Genomic DNA, 23,156 nt, shown 5'->3' on the forward strand with positions numbered 1-23,156 from the left:
CTTAGTTTGCCTACCCATGCTCTAAAGAGATGGGCTAAAGGATGTGAGTGTTAAAACTTTCTTCTTATTAATCCAACTTTAGATATACAGCAGGAAGGGAGACACCATATCACAAACAGGGCTTTTCTGCTTCCAAATAAATTAGAGCATGCATAATATTTGAAGTGGAATGCTGGGAGAAATGTGTTGATTTTTTGGGCACATTTATGTAAGCTATGCACATTTTGCTTAAAAGAGTACCTTGCATTCCTTTGACAAGAATATAGATATATAGTCAATCAGAGATGATTATAGGTGAATGCTTCTGCCAGAACTGATTTACTATTTTATCTGTTAATGTCAGATTTGTAGAATCTGATCTGCATATCTCAATGTGCAGCCACTGCTGCTTTCTTTTTTTAAAAAAGGTAGTTTGATCTTGTCTAGAACTTGCTCCCCCACTTCACATTTATTAAGCAATTTTAGATGGGTTTGCCTTTTGTGAGGCCTTTGTTCGGGACCTCCCATAATAACAAAGGCTTACTGAGCTGAAGAATGGTTCATCAAACTCCCCGCCAAAGCCAGTTCTCCTAATGGAGACAATAGAGGCCTTCCCATGTCACACGTCTTGCTGTGACACCTGGGGGCTCCCACTTTCCAATATGATCAAGCATTTATTCGGAGGGGAGGTCACCGAGAGTTCAATTTGACAGAGGCACTCTTTCCTTGCTCTTAATGGGGCTCCCCGTTGTAAGGTCCTGCAGTGGCTTAGTACATAAAGAGGCTGAATTGTCAAAGGGGTTATTTGGAAAGTCCTCCAGCTGATTATTCATCTAAAAGCATGGCGAGAGCTGCTGTCAAGAAGCCAAATTTGTCACCAAGTGGTGCTGACACCAGGAATTGCCTCATTCCTATTTACCATAAGAATCAGGAAGCTGTTGCTACATCACCTGTCAGTTCACGTTGTAGTTGGTTGGAAGGTGCTTCCTTGGTGTGCAACACTTTATGGGATGTGCTGAAGTATTTGCTAAAGGAGGGCACTGGGAAGAGGGGAAAAGGTCCCCCTTTTGGGAACTGCTTTGCAGGTGTGATGTAGCTGCTTCAATCACTAGTATCTCAATAGCTGAATGTGGCCCTTGAAAAGCTCCCCAGGGCGCACCCCGACCCCAGAAGACCTCCAACACTGAGCCTGCTTTGCAACTTGAGTACTTGTGTCTATTTGGATCGTGTCCTTGGGCTCTGTTGACGACTCTTGCTTGTCTCAATGGAAGATAGGAGAGGAGTTTGTGTGTGTGTGTGCAGGTGGTCGCCTACTGTACAAACATAAAATTGCCATTCACTGCTCCACCTTCTTTTGTCCCAGCCCCAACCACCCCAGACACCTGACCTTTGGAAAGTTGCCCAGAAGGGAATGTGTCCCTCAGGGTGAAAAATGTCCCCAGCTCCCGAGTGCTGGATTTGAAATACCCTTGGCTTCTCAGGGGAGCTCCTTAAATATATTTGTCTATGTATATCTATCTGCATTTTTTCACTGCCTATTTGCATCCTGCAGGTGGCAGATGACAAGAGAGTCACGACTCTCCTGGCTTTCTTTTCTACCCAAGTAACTGGGTCCAGTTTCTCTTTTCATGCACAACTTCTGATCATTTTAATAAAAAGAAAAAGTGGGATTTTTATACTTTCTGATGTCTGGGAAATCCAGAAGAGAAAATGTCTCCTTTTCAACCATTCAGATATATTTATTACAGGACTCAAAATATTCCATTTTGAAATTTGCTTCCAAGAATTGATCCTAACAACCTCACACCCAACTACAATGAATAGGTTGATCCAATCAAGGCTCTTCTTTGGAGCAGGGATTCTTTTTTGTTCTTGTGCATAGGCTAGGATATTATGGCGCAGGAACCACAGAATGACACAATGTTGTTGTCATTCATACAGCAGCACCAACATGTAAGGTTAAGGACAAACGTAGTTTGTAGATTTTTTTTTTTAAAAAAGACTAATCTCAGATGCCTCCAGAGGTGCTGGTAAAACTTGTTCTTTGGGGCTAATAAAGAAATGTTTCCGGGATTTGTACTTGCGGCTATAAGGAAGGTCTTACTCACGTTCTTGTCTTTCTGAGATGTTCCCATCTACCATGATATCCTTCTGGACTGAGTGTCTGAGTGGAGGCTTGAAACTATGGTGTTGCAGGGATTATGACTCAGTCCATTGGTGATTATGGAGATTTGTGGGGCTCTTATTTTGTTTCCCATTCTATTTAACATCCATGTGAAACTCCTGGGAGGGCGGGTCAGTCAGGGGTGTGGACTGAGGTGCCAAGATGTGGATGACAGCCAACTTTACATTGACATACATTCTGAGCAATCTAATATGAGCCCATTGGAATACTTCTCAAGGCTGATGAAACGTTCCAGACTGGCATATTTATTTATGCAAGAAATTTTATGAACTGCTTGATCAAATGCATGAAAGTGGCAACTATCAATAATAAAGAGATAAAATCAGAATAAAATAAAAACAAGTATTCCTAATGAAATCATAAGTCTGGGTAGGCAGGTGTCTAAAACAATGTAAGAAAGGTTCCCATCGAATGTTGTTGGGCAGATTGTTCAAAAGTCTAGGTGCTGCCACGCCTGTAATTGCCCTGATGCAAGAGTGTTTGCTACTGAAGGGTGACTTGAGTCCACAGGCCAGAAAGTCCACAGGTACAAATTACATTTTACTTTAGCAATGTGGGTTCACAGGTGTTACGTGTGGAGGGAAAATGTGTGTCCCCAAGATTTGGAGGCCACATGGCAGACATATGTCAAGAGAGATGGAATTTGCTTCTGGCTTATTGGAGAAGGCCCATGTCTGGAAACGCATCTCTGTTGGGCCATTATTGCAAAGCATGACTGTGTGTAAACCTACCAGTCTGAAATGCAACGCTTTGAGAAGTAGAATCATTTCATCTCATGGTTTTTTCCTTTCTTGAGACTGGCTCTATGTTTTTTAATATGTTGTATATGGCTGTCTTTAATATTTTAATTGTGAGCAGCTTGGAAATAGAAAAGCAGGTTATAAACGAATAAACACAAAAAGAGTGGTCTTGTTAAACAATTCCCACATGGTCCAACTGCAAGCTACCGACAGCTAAGCAGTTGCTCATAATGTGACTTTTCAGCCTAAAAAATGATAGAACAACACGTAACAAAATCACTTGCTAACAAAATCTTGATAGCCGCAGGATTCCATACATATATTTACCAATATAAATATGCACCTGGAATTCTGTGGAAGAAAAGCAATTTGTGGTTTATTTTGAATGTGAACCTGGCAGGTGGTAGAAGGGGAGGGCTAAGCCCCCTGCCCACCCCCTGTTCCCAAAGTGCCCCCTTCCACACCTGTGAGCTATGTTTTCTCTACAAGCAGAGCCATTGGGTTTCATTAAGCAAAGGTACATGCAGCGTGTACTTTTATCTTTAGGGAAGAAAAAATGTTTTTCTTATTTTGCCGTGCTGGGGTGGTTGTGGCGGGAATTCCTTGTTTTTAAGGATCATGCATTATGTGTGTTTCCTTTTACTTGGTTCTGTAAATGCCCTTTCAGAATAAAGTGCGGTGATGCTATTTAAAAAAGTTTGCATCACAGGAATGTTTGTTTCAGCAGCAAAACAGCCTGCTCATCAGGATTAGCTTCTTTCCTCTAAGGGATGCAAGGAAAACACAGATCCTAGGGGGAAGTGACAGCATCCAAGGTTCAGTCTTTTGTCGTTTGTGTGGCAAGGAATTTAAATGTAATCAAATCTGTAGGATTAGGATAGGGAGAGGTAAAGGGAAGAATTACACTGTTCCAATCTCTGCACATCACCTTTCGGTTAATGGTGTCTTTTCTTAATTAGTTTGTGTTCCATGCAGTTCCTTACAAGAAGGACTCTGCCGAAAACAAAATAAAAGAGGGAGTTTAAACTGCTGATGGTCTGCTTTTGTGTGGCTTCCAGGCATTTGAGCAATTTTGCTAACAAGTATCCTGTAACCTATTTCCAAAGGCCACTGGCAGATAATTATATTTGGTTTAATTTACATACTTCCAGTTTATAATCCTAATTAGTTCTCCAACCACTAGTCCCTAGGCAATACATAGGCCTGCCTACCTCTTGTTTGTGATCCCTAATGTGTGAGAACTCGCATTTTTATTTGAAGCGGGTGGGCTGGGGTGGTTGAGCAAGCCAAAAACCAACTGGAAAATTGTGTTTTTAGGTCTGGCTGAGGGTTTTCTCATTTCACGTCACAATTTGGCAGGGTGGTGGCATGCTGGCTATAAATATTGCATCGGTAAACATGCTTATTTCTGGATAAGAAAATTTTCTGCAGTTTATAGTGTGATCTTATGCACATCTATGCTGACTTACTCTCAGACATATATGTCTTTAGGATTGCAGCTTTAGACAGAGATGAGAGCTAGTACAGTGGTACCTTGGGTTACATACGCTTCAGGTTACATACGCTTCAGGTTACAGACTCCGCTAACCCAGAAATAGTGCTTCAGGTTAAGAACTTTGCTTCAGGATGAGAACAGAAATCGTGCTTCGGTGGCGCGGTGGCAGCAGGAGGCCCCATTAGCTAAAGTGGTGCTTCAGGTTAAGAACAGTTTCAGGTTAAGAACGGACCTCCGGAATGAATTAAGTACTTAACCCTAGGTACCACTGTACCTAGAATAGTAATGTCTGGGGACGCATACCTATTTTCAAGTACCAATCACATAGATTCAAGACACAGATACCTGACTATACACTCTTAAGCAGTGAAGCTTTTTACCCTTATACTAATTCACATTGCCTCCCAAGCCGAGGAATGTGAACGTGCATGTGTGAACACACACATATGCACACCCCTTCACACTTCTCCCCCTTTCGCTGTCCCAGCTTTCCCTGAAACGCAGGCACTCTGCATGCTGCCCTCTCATATGGTTGGAAAATGTAGCTGACTAGAGTGAAGCCCTACACAAGAAGATTCTGCCAGCACTGCTCCAACTTTCTCTACCACTTCATGATGTTTGGGGCCCAGTGCAAAATGCTGGTCTGGTGTCTGACAGGTGTTCTGGACTACAACTCTCATCAGCCCCAGCCAGTACGGCCTTAGGAGCTGTAGTACAAAAACACCGGGCTGGCTAAGGCTGCCTTACAGAATCGGGAGGGCTTGGGTCCTCCGAATGGAAAATACAGCCACTGGGGTCAGCACAAATATTCTTCCTGCAGCAAGCATAAACTACAAGGGAATTAACGGAAGTGTTCTCCGAGCCAAACTAGAAGTGATGTTATTCACATCTTTAGTCCTTATGTGGCTGATTATTATTTTTATATAGCAAATCTGGCTCACTGTCCTGATTATTTATGGTAAAAAAGCAGCCACAGAATAGCTAATTACACAAATAACATCACATCTAGTATGGTTCTCAGCTTGGAATTGACTTCCCCAAAAGGTTTGTCAAGAGACGTAACCCAGAATCCTTCACTGACTTTTGACACATGAAGAAGTAAACAGCAGCTGATGGTTGTTGTTTTTTAAGCACAACATGCAAATAGGATTGTTTAATTTGTTCAAGCTTTCGTAAGGCTCATTTGGAATTTAGTGTGCTGAAATCTGAAAAGCAGCAACTGCGAATCAACCTTTTTAAAAAATCTTTTTGTGTGTGAGGACTTAAAAATATGGAGAGAAGAGAAGCAATGAAGTTTTGTTCTCTGAAAAAGGCTGCTTCATTCTTTGCAATTATGTAGATTAGAAAACCTTTCTTCCAACTCATCCACAAGGGTGATTCCAAGCATGGGGGCCTCATGAGCTGAATTTCTGCCATCAGCCTGCTTGCTATCCTAAAATAAACTCAGTTTCGGTAATCCAATCCGTTCAGCCAGATAAACCTAATTTCTAACAATGCAGCTTACACAAGGCATTGTGGTAAAGGTGGTCAAAGTTAAGAAAAAGCCAAAGGATATGAAATATAAAACAATAATTTATTTTTTTAACTTCATTTACTTGTTAATGTTTATAACTAGTCATGATTTCATGAAAACTGCTTTCAATTTCAATACATTCAAATCTACAAAGCAGACAGCTACTACAATGGGCATTTCAAATTACACAAAACGGCCTTGTAAAAACATTGGACACACATGCACATTCTTCCAACAGGCCCCACAGCCTTGGCAAACTTGCTTCAAAGTGTTCCAGGGCTGCACCATGCAGCAGTTTGCTTCTGCTCTTTCAAGTGATACCTACATACTTCCTTCAGAAACCGCAAAGAAAGAAAATAAAAGTGTGTAGCTCTTAGCCAGGACTCTTAAGGGGTTGTGTGCATAATACGCTTAGTGTAGTGCCTAGTTGTCCTCGGTCCCCAAACTGCTGTGGTAGTCGGCTGCCTCTGCTGTTTACCACCACTCTTCGCCCCCCTGCAAGAGGGCTGCAGCTACCCAGACATTTGCAGCAGTCACAACATAGAGACCTTTACAACTTGCGACTCGCCAAACAGCCCACCCAGAGTGCATTACTGAGCACAGGACAGGTCCCAATATCTGGCTAGTGGTCTGCACCGGGCTTGGTAGGTCACAAATTGGGCATGCATGCTGTGCCATAAAGCGAAGCAGTATGAGTGCACAACCCCAAAGACACAACTGGTTTGAGAAATCATGTACATTACTGCAAAATGATTCTATCAAGAGTTTGGTAGTTCAGCTAAAATATTGATAAAACAGAAACTTGTGCAGAAAAAGGGCACAATAGCAAAGATATATTGCAAAATACTGCTTTGTTAAAAATACATATTTGAAGTTGTCTTTTGAGTTTCTGCATGTGTAACCTTTTTAAAATATGAATATAGTTTAAAAAGATATTACCTGTGTAAGTATGATTAATATGCTTTTCCTGTTATTTAAAACATCTTATGTAAAAGTGTAACACGTTACAAAAAAAGGTACTATTGGTATTTCAAATAAGGTCTGTCTGTTCCGTATTGCCTTAAAAGAGATTTTGGGTGGATGACTCTTTCTCTCCTCTTTTGCACCCAGAGTTCAGTATTTGAAGTATAAAGCCAATGAACGTGTCTTTTATTTACAATCAAAGAGAGGGAGCGTTGCCACATTTAACGAGGCAGGAATCTCTACCCCATCGGTAGGGTTTTATGTACACAACTTTGGCACCGGGAGATTATACAGTAGTCACCGACAGGAAGGAGTTGTAAACTTTTGTGCCGTCAGGTGACTTTGTGCCATGGGTCAGCAGTTCTTGGATTGTCATCCAATTGTCAAATATCTTTTTATTCCTTTTCTTCATCATTTTTTTGTGGCTCAGTTCTATGATATTCATTTCCTTCTTCTCTTCGGCCCCCTGCTGTTCCTTTAAACACTCTAACCTGCTCTGCATCATAAACTCGCGCCTTTTCCTCTGCTCCTTGGCTTTCACGACATGCTGCTTCCGCTCTTCCTTGCTCCAGTAACGGCCCATCTTCATTTCGCTGATGGCATCGTCGTCCGTCGTCATGCCACTGCGCTCCTCCTTGATCTTTATGGCACGCTCCCTCAGCAACCTGTCCCGCACGGGTCTCTTGGTGATGTAACGGGTCCCGTCGCTCCTGACTTTGACTTTCCATTCCATCCTGGGCTCGCTCTGGTTGGAAGAGTTCAAGTCTTTGCACATGCTCACTAAGCTCATTTGGCTCTGCGCATACTCCACCGCCGACTTCTGCTGTATCAACTGCATGTAGCTCTGGTAGTGCTGGGCATGGGCAGGGATGTGCGCATGTTTATATGGAGAGTGGTGATAGGGAGATAAGTAGGAGCTGCCTGGTTTGGGGGGCAGAGCTGGGCTTTTGCTTCCATCGCTCTCTTTCCTCTCTTTGATTTCCAGCTGCTCAGCATCTTTGGGGTGAGCTTTAGCTGTGCCATATTCATGACTTTCTGGGCTAGACAGCAAATTTTTCTGAGACCCTTCCGCTCCTTCGCTGACTTGCAAATTGAGATCTTCTGCTGTCCTGCACAGAGAGTTGTTGGGGGAGATCTCCAGGGTGAGAGGCGTGCTCCGGCAACTTTCCCCTGTATTGTAAGCGCTGGAGCTGTCCTTGTCCGATTTCTCTGGGAGTTCGGTGATGTCCGAGAGCTCATGCCGGCGGACGTCAATGCTTGTGTTGTAGTTGCGGAAGCCGCTGTTGTGCAGCATCCACGGCTCTCGGTACTGCTCCTTCAACTGCTGCATCTTGTGGGCCCTCACGATATTGAGGCACTCCAGCTCAATGTTGCGCAGCTCCTCGTTCAGCATCTCCAGCTCCCGGTCCACGCTCTCGTGGTCACTCTTGCTCATATCCAGAGTGCTGTTGTGGTAGTACAGGCCGTACGGGTTGGTGGACTTCACCTGGCACTTCAGTTCCAGCAGCTCGCGGAACCTCTCGCACTCGTCCACCGGGATGCCGAGGAAGTCGGCATCGGCGCAGTCGGCGGAAATGAACGACTCGTTGCTGAACTGCATGTCCCCGCTGCCCAGCGTGTCGTGGCTGTAGGTCAGCTTCTTCTGGCTCCCCAGGGTGTTTGAGGAAGTTGTGTGGTCGTCGGCATTGTTCTCCTGCTCCGAGCTTTCGTCGTTCCGGGTGCTTTCATCGGTGCGCCCTACGCCACTGTCTTTCTCGTGCTGGTTTGATAAAATGGTGGCGGTATCTGTGGTGCCTCCATCCTCTTCATTTTTCTTCTTCTAAAGTCATCAAGAAAAAGTACATTCGTTAAGAAAAAAATGCAAATAAATGTAATAGGCAAACTAATTTTCTTCTCCCTATTTGCAGAATTTTCTTCTACAGATTTTCTTCTATAAATTACCCCCCCCCCCAATCCTTATAGATGAAATAGGTATGGTCCACTTGGAACATCTCACGAGTAACACTGATAAGTTTTTGCAGGAAAAGTGTTTCTTTTAGTTTCACTTAGGAGTGGAAATTTCATTTTTTACCTAGGAAATGCATAATTCAGATGGTGATATACTTTTTGGCTAGATTTCGGGTGTATTCTCCCCTCCTCCCCAATTTTTAAGAATCTATTATTCAGACCAGATTTTCAAAAGAACCCGAAACACTATTTATAACATTTGGATATTGTTATTTTTTCTGCATTTGAGGAATGTTGGATCAGAAGACCTTAATTCAAATCTCTGTGAAGAAATGTGGAAAGCTGTAGCTCAGTGTCAGATCACCTGCTTGGCATGCAGAAGGTCCGAGTTTCAACCCCTAGCATTTCCATTGAGGGCTGGGAATGTCCCTTGGCTGAAATGCTGCTACTGGTGAGTGCAGACAGTCATGAACTAAATTGACCAGTGGTCTGACTCAGTGGACAGCGGTGTCCTATGTTGTTTAGTGGGTGCCCTTATACAGTTTCCCCGTCACTCAGGATAAGGGTTTGGGTTGGAAGACCAAAGGGATTAATCAAAATAAAAAAATTCCTTCCAGTAGCACCTTAAAGACCAACTAAGTTAGTTCTTGGTATGAGCTTTCGTGTGCATGCACACTTCTTCAGATACAAAGGGATTAATGATACACTGTAAGATGTTTGGGACAAGTGGAAAAGCAGAATCTTAACCACATACATAAAATGGACAGTGCTCAAAAAGAAACTGAGTGCAGGTGTGGGCGGTCCCTTAAGTAATGAGGGTGCAGTGAAGAAATTCTACAATTGTAGGATGCTCTCTTGTCAGTTATTCTTATTCAGAGACAGCTGTTCTTTTCCATCCTAGGAAGGGCTCACAGCATATGTAAGAAATGTTTAATGCAATGCTTAAATAAGAGCCAGGGAACAGCATGACTTTGGTTTGACAATAAGGTATTTCACCTAACAAAGAAGAATGACATTTACCTGCTGAAGCATGCTGGCAGTAAACTGCATTGCCTGATGGTGCTGTTCCTCCAGCATGTCCATGTGTAAATCATCCAGAAAATCATTTCTGTCATCATCCATCCATCCTTCATCCAGCTACAAGGAGAAGAAATACAAAACAAATGCACCGAATATTGCTATGCGGATGTGACTCAATAAATAATGCGAACTCAAGAACTGCTTTTCTGGGAATCTGACTTATTTCATGCACAACTTGTAAGAACCTCAGCATACAAGTTGTGCTTCCTTCCTTGCCTGATGTGAATCTGAAGTGCAGAAGGATATTTGAGTTCTTGACACAAAGCACAATGCATTATGTGATGGGAAAATAATTTCCTCCACCCTCGCTAATTCCTAGAAACAGATCTCTTGGTGAGTTAAAGAATCCAGATGCGTTGGGAACTGCATGCATGCCATAGTAATGGAGCACTACCATAAAACAGGAAATAATTCTGGCTTGCTAAAAACAGCATGATGTACAAGGCATGCCAGTAGCAGATGGTGGGGTGGTGATGCTTACCTGACCTCCCGGCTGCAGAGTCACTGCCGCTTACCGGAAGGGAACTTGGGAGGGGAAAGCGGTGGGGAGGTTAGCGCTGTGCAAATGCAGCACTGCATTGGCCCTGCAGGTGAGTTGCACAGTGCCAACCTCCTCACTGCCTTGCCCCTCCCACTCTTCCTCCCAGTAAGCAGCAGCAACTTCACTGCTGGGAGGTCAATGTCAATCCCCCATCCACCCCGGACAATCACTCTGTTCAACACTGGTCAAGTCTACAGCTGGACTATTGCAGCACATAGCTAGCTAATGCTGGATGAGTGAGATTGGGACATAGTGAGGGCGCATGGGTGCAGTTTTGCACAATAATCAGCACTATGCCAGACAGTTTATTCTGAATCCTGTGTAGTAACATGTCAGACAGGGCCGGGGACACACTATCTGAAGGTGCTGTTTGCTTGCAACTCTAGCACCATGTCCTTGCCCTCAGTAGTCTCACCCTTCCTAGCTTCTCTGCTCTCCTATGTTGACGCATCTCTACTGGTACCTTCACTCACTCAGCTCTACCAGCCTCAACGGTTGGAAGCATCGTGCTCTATAAAGCACAATGCCCATTGATGATGCTGTATAAACAATAACTAATAATAATTAAAATTAAAAAAAAATTCCTTCCAGTAGCACCTTAAAGACCAACTAAGTTAGTTCTTGGTATGAGCTTTCGTGTGCATGCACACTTCTTCAGATACCTGAAGATACACACTTCTTCTTCTTCTTCTTCAGGTATCTGAAGAAGTGTGCATGCACACGAAAGCTCATACCAAGAACTAACTTAGTTGGTCTTTAAGGTGCTACTGGAAGGAATTTTTTTTTATTTTGACTATGGCAGACCAACACGGCTACCTATCTACTAATAATAATTAGATGCAGCACCTGGAGAATTTCTGGCCTTGCTATGAGCAAGGAAACGTTCTTGCTTTCTTCACTGGTAAGGAGTGCCACAGCTTCTTCGCGATTCTGTATCTCTATGCCATTAATCTGGAGAAAGAAATTCAAATCCCATTATATAGAAATCCAAAAGAAAGAACTCAGAAATTATATGTGAAGTGCACTTATATTTTTTAAAACCATGCAACTTGATGCAGAGAATTTTAGTCTGGGTTTAGACACATTTTGCCTCATATGGAGTATTCCTCAGAACCAGCTGCACTGAAATGAATGAAAGCCTCATGTCAGAGTCATGACTTCAATTCTAAGTTCACCCATAAAGCCTCTGGCCTGCCTTGACCAAGGTCAGTGCCCTTCAGACTCATTGGAAATGATTCACACCCAACTCTCAAAGAGACTTTTTATGCAAAGAGGTCACCAAGCACCTACTTTAACTAATGCTGTGGCGGTTATTTTTGCCCAGTTATTTCCAAAGAAATGACCTTAGAAAATAGGTCACTTGTTATTTTGGGGTGGGAGAAGGAAGTACAGTGGCCATTATGAAGTGGACAAGTGGTGTGTGGTCTTAATTTGAAGCTTCATTCATTCATACCAGCTTCTCAACACCTCATGCTTCCTGAAATGCCTATTATGAGAATGTTTGGGGTTGTATCCAATGAAGTCATCCTCTTCATGCAAGAACTTCTCCTTGTGCAATGGAAGTCCCTCTCCCTCTTCTCCCTGTGTGTACCCGAAATCTGTTCTGGAGGTTCCCCCAACCCCCCAATGCAGATTTGGCTGGGATGTGGGGAGATAGAGGTGCGAACAGGACAACTTTGTTGGATACAACTCTAAATCAGTATTGCCTCCATTAGGCTTTTGAAGAAGTGTGGCTTGCCAGGATTCTTCCTGCGCAGCACTGAAGTGCTCTGGATGATTTGATTTCCTTTAAATAGATTCCCTACCCCCCCAAAAAAAAAGTTAGATGAAGCTGAAAAACATAGACTTCTTTCTCTGAGGGTAAAGGTTTTCATGAAACAGGCTGGGGGCAGGGCAGGGATTTGGCACAACATGTAACTTTAAATCAACAGTTTTGACTGGCAACTCGTTTTAAGTGCCTCATCACATAGAGAGTGCTGCTTTTTTTCCAAGGCAGGGCAGGCTCGAGTATTTAAAACTTTGCCCTGGCAAGATAAATACCTGCTCCTGCCACATAAACTTTACAGCATCAGAAAGTAATGTGACAACTGGGATTCACAGGGCTGTTTTGAGGCTGAATAAAATAAAGATGATAAATCTCTTTGCCTGCTAAAAGCGCTATATGATGGCAAATTCAATAACATTACGCCAGTGTTCAGAGACTGTTGAACTGTCCCCATTGGTAGTTTCTCACGAACATAATGCTGTCAGGCAACACTTTGGCTTTCATGGCTGATCTATGAAAGTAAACACGACTGCATTTGCCCTAAACTGCGAGCATCTGGCCTTCAGGTATTTCATCAAAAGACTTATTTGGGGGAATATTTATACCGGGGACTTTTGAAATACATTTTCTTATATATTTTATTCTACTTACTGCATTTCTAGCCCACCTTTCCCCCTGCAAGGACTTCAAGGTGCCTGACATGCTTCTCCCTGCTGCTCATTTAATCCTGTGAGGCGGGTTAGGGTGAGAGGCAGTGACTGGGCCAAGGTCACCCAGCAAGTTTCATGGCAGAGTGGGGACTCAAACCGTGGTCTCCCGGGTTCTAGTCTGACACTCTTTAACTACTACACCACACTGGCTCATCTGTCGGAAATGTCACATAATAGAATAACTGAAGAAACTAATAGGATTTCATATAACATAAACTCACTTGAATTATACGATCGCCTTCTCTGATGCGACCATCTTTTGCAGCAATGCTGTTGGGATCAATCTACAAAAGAGCAGAAAGTTGGCTACTTTTTGCAGCATTTCTTCCCTGCGTACTTCCAACCACTGGCATATTATCTGACATTGCCCATACACATAGTTCACAATCCTTCTTGTTTCTTTTAGACATGGATGGGGAACCTCAGACCCGGGGCTCAAATGCTGCCCCCAGGCCTTTCTACCTGCCCCCAAGCCCCACACCCTCTTGAACCATGCCCCTCCACCCAACTTTGGCCTCTCATTGAGTGTTTTTGCCTGGGTGGAATGAGTCCTCTAATAATTCTTCTTGCTTGCCTGGGTAGAGGATAGAGAGGGGTGTGTGAGTGTGAAGAAACTAGCCTACGGCACAAACATACAATTTACATTTATTGCTTTGCCCACATTATTTGCTTGTGGCCCTGCCCACATAGGCATGTCACCCCCAGAAATTTGCCCTGAAGGGAAAGTTACACTTGGGCTGGAGAAGGTTCCCCAACCTGAGAAAGAAACACTGCACTATTTTATTAGGAAACATATGATTTGCAAGACGTCCTAGGTCCCATCTCCGGCATCTCTAGGTACAGGTGGGGAAGAAACCCTAAAGTGCAGCTGCCAGTCAATGTAGACCTGGTGCCTTCCAGATGTTTTGTACAAGTCCCCCAGCCCCAGACAGTCAGGGATTATGACAATGACAATCCAACAACATCTGGAGGTTACCAGTCTAAGAAAGGTCAATGTAAACAACACTGGTCTAGATGGGCCAATCAATGGTCAGATTTAATACAAGGCAGCATCTTAGGTTCCCTGTGTTCACAACCGGAACCACCACCTCTCTGGTTGCCACTCATCTGAAAGTGGGTACATCTGGAATAGGTCTTCTAATGTTGATCTTAAAAAAACAGAAATAGGTGCCTGAAATGTAGTAAAATTGTTCTATATTACATCAAAACTTGCTTTTGCAAGTAACGTGAAATGTAACTGACGGGGGGGGGGATGACTTTTTCACAACTACAGTCAAAAGGCAAGTATTATATTTGGTCTCACCTCACTGATATAAATGCCAATATCATCTTCATCATCAGTTCTGTAGCACACTGTAAGCCCAAACTTGTCCTGGCTGTTCACTCGATGCAAATCTACTTCCTAGGGCAAAGGAATGAGAAACTGGTGAATGTCTGTTGTTGTTTTTTAAATATGTGGAAATATTTTGCTTACATTATAGTTTCTGTTTTGAAAAGATTGCACTATGTTAATTTACTGAGCTAGAAGTGATTATGGACACATGATCAATACAGAGGGCAATTCTGGCTCTTCTATCAATATGCAGTCATTTTGGAAATAAGACTCTCTTATTGATCATATAGAAGAAAAATGGTCCATCTCTCATGAAGTGGCAAACCCCCCCCCCCATTTTTAGTGCCTCCACTATAATATTTGTCAAGTGAGTCTTTGGAACCGAAGTCTTTCTACATTTCCAACACCCTAGGAACAGTAACATCATTAGCGCAAAGAGATAAATAAATACTAAATCTATGCATTTCTGTAACTGGAGATGCTGTTTGTTCTCTAATCACATTTTAGCATTCTCTAGACTAGTGCAATGCAATTCTGGAATAGTCTCTAATCCAAATACTTCAAGGCAAAGTTAGCCATGACTAAATCCCCATAAAGGCACATAAGGCTGGGCAAGTGAAAACATTAGTGTTAGTGTTGCACTAAGAAAACAAGGTTGGCACAGATTACAACCTTTCATTGTTCTTGTGATGGAAGTTGTTTCATGGTCTGTGAAAAAGTGGCCTGCAGCAAGGTAGTGAGGAAGTTAAAAGCTGTTTCTTTCTAATCTCAGTTGCATGAAATGGGGAGATTAATTTATAAACTACACACGTTATTATTGTTATTGATTTCTAGACCACCTTTCACCAAAAATGATAGCAATTTATAAGGTGTTGTCAGAGCTGCTCGAAGATCCTAGCTCACAGAGGATCACGCTAGCCAGCGATCATTAAGTGAAAGTCTTTATTGAGTTACAGTTTCCATTCTCAAGCTGCTGCGTGCAGTTCTACGTCTAGTAGCTAGATCGGCGAAGCTCCGTCTGAGTCTCCGCCCCTTGTGCACCAACTTAATATCCTAGCCCTGCTCCACCTTTTCCGCCTGACTATTCTCCTCTGGGTCCCTCTGCCCCCCGGGGTTTCTTCCTTCCGGGATTCTTCTGACGCTGACCCGGACCCTCCTGCCTCCTTGCGCCGGGCTTTAGGACCTGGCTCCCTTTCCGGGCTGCTTACTGCGCCGCCTTCCTCTGCATTTGAACTTGGCGCGCGCGCCCAACCTTCCACTTTCCGCTTAACCGTTTCTTCGCTCCCCGATGGAGGTGTGGCCACTCCTGACTCATGCCCTCCCTCCTGTGGTGAGCTGCCAGCGCTTGCCCCCTGGCTCCCTTCCTCTTCCCTGCTCCCTGGCGGTGACGCTGGTCCCGATTTCCAACTGCTCTCCTCTGAGTCCCCTCTGGCTCTATCTTCCTGGGGTGCCCCCCTAGACTCCCCCCTTGCCCTGGCCACTGGTGCTCCTTTCTGTGAATCCTCTGATTCACTGGAAAGACTCGGAGATCTCGGGTCGTCGTCATCACTCATCTTTTCTTCTGCCTCCTCCCCTTCGCTCTCTGTTTCCTCCCTTGCCCTTGCCTCTGCTCCTAAACCCCTGACATCCATCCCCCCCTCGAAGCCCCCCATTCCCCCCTCCCCTCCTTCCGGTGCTGGAGCTGGGTGCTGCTGTTGCAAAGGGACGAACGTCGGATATCGTTCGCTTCCCGTGGCGGGCCTCCATCTGAAGGCTCCCGGGTCGTCCTCCCTGCTCCCGTCGACGACGGTCACCTCCGCTTCCATCTCTGTGCCGCCGTGCTCGAAACCAGGGTCGTCCCCGAAAACGTCCATGTCCGTCTCTCCCTCACTTCCTCCTGGCGGCGTTGCTCGTCCTGGGCATTCCAGCCACTTTCTGCGGAACTGCTCCTCTGGTCTATCGTCCCACCAATACGAGGGTTCTGATGCAGATCCCGAGGGTGACCCCTCCGGGGAACGGACGTCTTGTGTCGGGTCCTCGTCCGAGTCGAACCCCCGGAAAGTGCTGGCCGAAAGCGTGGGCGTGAAAAGCCAGTCGTCGAAAAAGTCTGCTGGCATTGGTCTATGTGGGAAGAGGGCATGAAACTCGTCTTTGAGTAGAGGTTCGTCCAAGGCGTAGCCCGGCACCCAGCTGTTCGCACTGGCCGGGGTGCCCTCCTTGGCGAGAAAGTATTCTACCCCCTCTTCCCCCCATCTGGAGTCCAAAATCTCCGTGACTTCGTTGATGTGCTCCTTCTGTGCCACTCCCGCGTGCCCTGGTCTGTCCCTGACCGGACTCGGCGCCGTTCCGGGTTCCTGGAACCTGTGCGGTGCCTTGTAGGGAGTGAGCACCGATCTGTGGAACACCGGATGCATTCTGGAACCCTCCGGAAGTGCCAGTCTGAAAGCTACCGGGTTGACCTGCTCTTCGACTTGGTAGGGCCCCAGTTGTTTATGCCCTAGTTTCTTCTTGGCCAACGACCTGGCCGGCACTGCGTGGGCTGCTAACCAGACCCAGTCTCCCACATGGATCTCTTCTCCAACCCTTCTGTGCTTGTCCGCTTGTACCTTGTATGCGTGTTTGGCCAGCTCCAGGTGGCGCCTCAGCTGATCGTGGACTTCCTGCAGCTCCGACGCGAACGCATCTGCTGTCTGCGGCTCCCCCTCCCCCATCCTTTCCAGTCCCGGGAAGGTTCTGGGGTGCCTCCCATTGTTGGCGAAGAACGGCGTGACCCCCGTGGACACGTGCTTCGTGTTGTTGTAGGCGAACTCGGCAAGCGGCAGGTAATCCACCCACGTCGCAGGCTGTTGATTTGCATAACATCTCAGGTACTGCTGCATGATGGCATTGACCCGCTCCGCTTGCCCGTTGGTCTGCGGGTGTCTCGCCGACGCCAGGTTGATCTTGACGTTCAGGAAGCCCATCAGCTTCTGCCAGAAATTCGAGATGAACTGCCGCCCCCGGTCGGACAGAATAGACCGTGGCAGACCGTGAACCTTGAACACGTGGTCTATGAACAGTTTGGCGGTTTGCTCCGCCGTGGCCACCTTCGCACACGGAATGAAATGTGCCATCTTGGAAAACAGGTCCACCACCACCAGCACTGCCGTCTTGCCTCTCGAGCTGGGCAGATCTGTGACAAAGTCCAGAGCCACCCTTTCCCAAGGTTCGACCGGAGTTTGCAGCGGTTCCAACAGTCCGGCCGGCGGTCTGTGCACTGGCTTGGCCCTCTGGCAGGTGTCACACCTCGCCACGTAGTCTGCGACCTCCCCTCTCATTCCAGGCCACCAGAAATCCCTGGCTACTAATTCCACCGTCTTCTCCTTGCCAAAGTGCCCGGCCGTGGGCGCGTCGTGCAGCTGCTGCAGCACCTTGGCGCGAAGGTCGTCTCCCGGCACGTAGATGGCCCCTTTACGGATGAGCAATCCATCTCGTAGCTGGAAACCGTCGGCCGCAGCCTTGCCCCTTTGCACCTCTGCCATCTTTGCTTGCGCGAAGGAGTCATCCTGCAACGCTCGTCGCACCGCCTCCAGGTCCACGGTGGCCGCGGCGCACGCCCACACTGTTGGTGCGAAGATGTGCATGGCGGCCGCTGGCGTTGCGTCCTCCAGATACTGTGGCTTACGGGAAAGGGCGTCCGCCATGATGTTAGTGTCCCCCGGGACATACTCTATGCGGAAGTCGAAGTTCGCAAAGAACTCAGCCCAACGTATCTGCCTCTGGTTTAGGAACTGTGCCGTGCGCCAGTGCTCCAGATTCTTGTGATCCGTGCAAACCTGCACCGTGTGCTTGGCGCCGATCAGGAAGTGCCTCCACGCTTTGAACGCTGCATGAATGGCCAGCAACTCCCTGTCCCAGATGGTGTAGTTCTGCTCGGACTTGCTGAGCTTCCTGGAGTAAAACGCTCCCGGTCGCCACACCCCCTGCTGGTCCTTCTGCAGCAGGACCGCCCCCACGGCTCTGTCCGAGGCGTCTGTCTCCACCCTCATCGGCCTGCTGGGGTTGACATGAAGCAGCTGCTCTTCCGACGCGAAGAGACGCTTGAGTGCCTGAAAGGACTGCTCCGCCTGCTCTGTCCAAACGAACTTCTTTTTCTTGGAGCTAAGCGTGTCTGTGATGGCCGCCATCTGCATAGCGAAGCCCTTGATAAACTTGCGATAGAAGTTCGCGAAGCCGACAAACCGTTGGACCTCCTTCCGGTTGCGTGGACTCTTCCAATCCAACACCGCTCGAACCTTGGCGCTGTCCATGGCGAGCCCCTTGTCAGACAGCTTGTAGCCCAGAAAGTCCACCTCCGTCACGTCAAATTGGCACTTCTCCAGCTTGGCGTAGAGCCTATGTTGCTTTAGCCTGCTCAGCACTTCCTTGACGTGCCCGTCATGCTCCCGCTGCGATTCCGAAAAGATCAGGATGTCATCTAAGAAACAGACGCACGTCTTGTAGAGAAGTCCCGCCAACACGTGATGCATAAAAGCTTGAAAAACGTGGGAGCCATTTTGCAATCCAAAAGGCATAACTCTATATTCGTAGGTCCCCAGTGGCGTGAACATGGCCGTCTTCCACTCATCTCCTTCCCGCATGCGAATGAGGTTGTACGCCCCTCGCAGGTCTAACTTGGTGAACACTTTTCCCTTCCGCACCTTCGCTAGGAGGTCATCGATTCGGGGCATGGGGAAGTCCGATGGCTTGGTCCCACTGTTTAAAATGCGATAGTCCACGACCAGTCTTTTTTGGGGCGTGTCTCGCTTTTTAACAAAGAATACAGGACTGCCCCCCGCTGCCTTGGACTCTCGGATGAAACCGCGCTCCAAATTATGATCTATGAACTCCTTGAGTTCTTGCAGTTCGTCCTCTGACATGGAATACAGTTTCCCTTTAGGCAGCGCCGCCCCCGGCAGCAGGTCAATTTTGCAGTCATATGGTCTGTGAGGGGGTAGCCTGTCCGCCTCCTTTTCGCAGAAAACTTCCAAAAATTCTGCGTACTTGTGGGGAATCGCTTGCAGCGTGCCTAGCAGCAGCTGTGACTCCTCTTCCTCTCCTTCCTGCCGGGGCACGATGCAGTGTTCAGCACAAAAGGAAGAGCCGAAGATCAGCTGCCTCTGGTACCAAGCCAGCGTTGGGCTGTGCTTGTCCAGCCAACTCATTCCCAATACAATGGGCGTATCCGATAGTTGAGTGACATTGAAGCTGATGACTTCTTTGTGATTCCCAAGTCGCATCACCATCGGTGGCGTCTGCTTCACCACTTGCCCCCCGAGCAGCTCCCTGCCATCCACCGTGACAACCTGCAGGGGCAGTGTGGCCGGCAGCAACTGTATAGCGTGTTTGTCGACAAAGTCCTGCCCTATAAAGTCCGCATTGCTGCCCGAGTCCACGGTGATTGGCACGTCCATGGTGATTCCATTGGGCAGCTGGAGAGATGCGGTGAGCTTCACCACTGGTTTGGGCGGGAGGGGGTTCACGGGCTGTAAAATCTCTGGGGACTGCGTCACTAACACGTCTGGCTGGGCCCCAGTGCCTCTTCCTCCAGCCAGACTGCGTCGTTTCCCTGCTGTGGCACACCTTGCTGCGTTGCTGCAGTCACCATTGCTGAGGCTGCAGTGAGCTTGTGGGGCCTCTGGGGACACTCTTTCGCCATGTGCCCTGGCTCCTCACAGACGTAACACTTCCTGTTCCCTCTAGGAGGCTTCGCTTTCACTGCTGCCGGTGCTAGGGCTCTGGTTGCTGACTGAGCCCTTGCACCTCCAACCTCCATAGGTTCCGCTCCTCCTCCTGGCGGAGGCGTGGATTGCGCACGCGCTGCGTCTCTGGGAAGGAAGGAGGGGCCCCTGGCTGGTTCGCGCCCTCCACGCCCTTCGTCCCTGCTCCACGGACGTTCTTCCAGCCGCACCCCCACTGCCAGTGCCCTCTGAACGACCTCCTGGGTGGTCCGGGGTCTCTCCCCCCTCGCGATTTCATCTTTAATCGAGCTGTGCAGCCCCTCCCAAAAGAGGTCTCTCACAGGGGCCAAATCTCTGTCCCATTCCAGGGCACTGACCAAAGCGAAAAAGCGGGCATGATATTGCCTTACGCTGGCCCTCCCTTGCCTTAGTCCATGCACCTCCTTCCGGGCAAGATCCACGTCAATGCTTGATAAAAAACACCCATCCATCGCTTTAATAAAGGCATCCGCATCTCGGAGCGCCGGATCCTTATCTCTCCATAGATTGCGCAGCCATGCTTTAGCATCCCCATGCAAATGGGACATGATGAATCCCACCTTCTCTTGCTCATCTCTAAAGTCTTTATTCAGCAGTTGCAGTGCGCACAGTACATCTGCTCTAAAGTTGGGATACTGTTGCAGGTTCCCATCGAAGTGAGAGACCAGACCGCCTGTTCGTCTCGCCAACCCAATTCCCTCCTGTCTGGGTGTCTGCTTTGTAAGGACGTCTAACCTGACTTGGAGATCCCTGCAGGCGGCAGCTGCCTCCTCCTCTCTCTTCCGGGATGCGAGAGCTGCTGCATTCAGTTGTGACACTGCTTCTCTGAGTTCCGCTATCTGCTGCTCAGCCGTCATGTCGGCTGCCGTTCGTGAGCTCGCTGGTAGGCACCTGCTTCTCTCCCCTCCTCGAGGCTGTAGATGCCCACACTTGTGAGACGGAGCTTACTGTCAGAGCTGCTCGAAGATCCTAGCTCACAGAGGATCACGCTAGCCAGCGATCATTAAGTGAAAGTCTTTATTGAGTTACAGTTTCCATTCTCAAGCTGCTGCGTGCAGTTCTACGTCTAGTAGCTAGATCGGCGAAGCTCCGTCTGAGTCTCCGCCCCTTGTGCACCAACTTAATATCCTAGCCCTGCTCCACCTTTTCCGCCTGACTATTCTCCTCTGGGTCCCTCTGCCCCCCGGGGTTTCTTCCTTCCGGGATTCTTCTGACGCTGACCCGGACCCTCCTGCCTCCTTGCGCCGGGCTTTAGGACCTGGCTCCCTTTCCGGGCTGCTTACTGCGCCGCCTTCCTCTGCATTTGAACTTGGCGCGCGCGCCCAACCTTCCACTTTCCGCTTAACCGTTTCTTCGCTCCCCGATGGAGGTGTGGCCACTCCTGACTCATGCCCTCCCTCCTGTGGTGAGCTGCCAGCGCTTGCCCCCTGGCTCCCTTCCTCTTCCCTGCTCCCTGGCGGTGACGCTGGTCCCGATTTCCAACTGCTCTCCTCTGAGTCCCCTCTGGCTCTATCTTCCTGGGGTGCCCCCCTAGACTCCCCCCTTGCCCTGGCCACTGGTGCTCCTTTCTGTGAATCCTCTGATTCACTGGAAAGACTCGGAGATCTCGGGTCATCGTCATCACTCATCTTTTCTTCTGCCTCCTCCCCTTCGCTCTCTGTTTCCTCCCTTGCCCTTGCCTCTGCTCCTAAACCCCTGACAGGTGTTATCAAACAAAATTCATCGTATCAACTGAATTACTAATTTACAATTATTAATTCCAGGAGGTCTACTTTAAGTAGGATTAATATTGGATACAACCTTAAATTTTAGTCTCATGAATTACATAAGTAACAAAGTCAGCAGTATCATAAAAAATGGCTTAATGGCTTTCTACAGCTTGAACGTGCTTTGCCATTTAAATGTCATACCTTTGTATTGTCAAAATTCAGCACAGAGGGGTGAAATTCTACACCCAATGCAGATAATGAGTATTGTGCCATCCAAATACTGATGAGCTGAATTCTGACATGCCTGTTGTTTTCCTAGTACCCTCCATATGAACTGTAATTCTCATTAGCCCCTGCCAGCATGACCTATAGGTCAGGGATGATGGGAATTGTAGTCTAAAACATCTGGAGAGGATCAAGTTGGGGAAGACTGGTTTAGTACTTTGGTAGACCTCAGGATGCTCTTTTATATACTTTTTTGGGGGTGGGTGGTTTAAATCTACTATGAAGAGTTTTCCAAACCTCTACAATCAAATGCAAATACAGTCGTACTTTGGTTCTCGAACGGAATCCATTCCGGAAGTCCGTTCGACTCCCGAAAACGTTCGGAAACCAAGGCACAACTTCTGATTAGTGGCAGGAGCTTCCTGTACTCAATAAGCCATGGAAGGCGTTCGGGTTCCAAAGAATGTTTGCAAACATTCGCTTCTGGGTTTGCAGTGTTCAGGAGCCAAAACATTAGACCCGCAAGGTGTTTGCGAACTAAGATACGACTGTCTGCTTCAAAAGTATCACCCATCATATCATATGAAATTTGCATTTCATCCCTCATCTTTGAAAAGCAAATGCTGCAATCTCCCTCTCCAAGTGGGCACTACAGTTTCAAACCTGCTAACTCCCATGCTGCTTGTATCACGCAAATAGTTAAGTGGGGTGAGCAATGCCTATCCCCTAAAAATCCCTCTAACCCTTCCCCACCTCCCCAAATCATCAACAGCCTGAGTAAACATGGCTAGGATTCCAGCCTTGATTTTAAACGGAACTTGGTGTGAGATGCGTTGCTTAAAGAACTGGGGACAATGGCCACAGCACTATCAAATTCAACATATATGTAAGTGGGCAACTGCACAGTCACATTTGACTTCAAAAGCCGGAACTTCCCCCAAATGAGGGGATTCGGAATAAGGAAATTGAAAGGGAAATCACGGTTTCCAAAACAATATTACTAATTTGCGACATTTAACAACCAACCTTTTTTTTACATAGTCCTTTGGATCTCTGGATAAACTAGACTAAAATGACAACTTAATACTTTGCAGGATACCTAGCACCCCAAGAATTTGGTTACTCACTGCTTAGAACTGCTTTAAGCATTTGACTAAGCTGGCAGTACACAGACAGTGCTGTAATAATGAGCTTGGAAGCCATTTAAAAATTCCCACGTTTGTGAGGCAAGGGGATAAAACACACCCTGTGTTC

At 47.1% G+C, this 23,156-nt stretch overlaps 1 protein-coding gene across 3 annotated transcripts in view; it reads right to left on the reverse strand.

Moving 5' to 3' along the window:
* Positions 1-5,951: 5,951 nt before the first annotated feature.
* PDZRN3 (PDZ domain containing ring finger 3) overlaps positions 5,952-23,156 on the reverse strand; it is a 184,693-nt gene continuing 167,488 nt past the window's right edge. For all 3 annotated transcript variants that reach the window (XM_081184003.1, XM_081184002.1, XM_081184004.1), the window contains 5 exons: positions 14,222-14,320; positions 13,140-13,202; positions 11,290-11,394; positions 9,843-9,959; positions 5,952-8,694 (listed from right to left, as the gene is read on the reverse strand). In XM_081184003.1, the coding sequence (XP_081040129.1) occupies positions 7,162-8,694; positions 9,843-9,959; positions 11,290-11,394; positions 13,140-13,202; positions 14,222-14,320 (1,917 nt within the window). In that variant the 3' untranslated portion in view covers positions 5,952-7,161. The remainder of the gene's footprint in view (positions 8,695-9,842; positions 9,960-11,289; positions 11,395-13,139; positions 13,203-14,221; positions 14,321-23,156) is intronic.

Source organism: Podarcis bocagei, assembly GCF_964188305.1.
Source record: "Podarcis bocagei genome assembly, chromosome: 2".
NCBI lineage: Eukaryota > Metazoa > Chordata > Lepidosauria > Squamata > Lacertidae > Podarcis > Podarcis bocagei.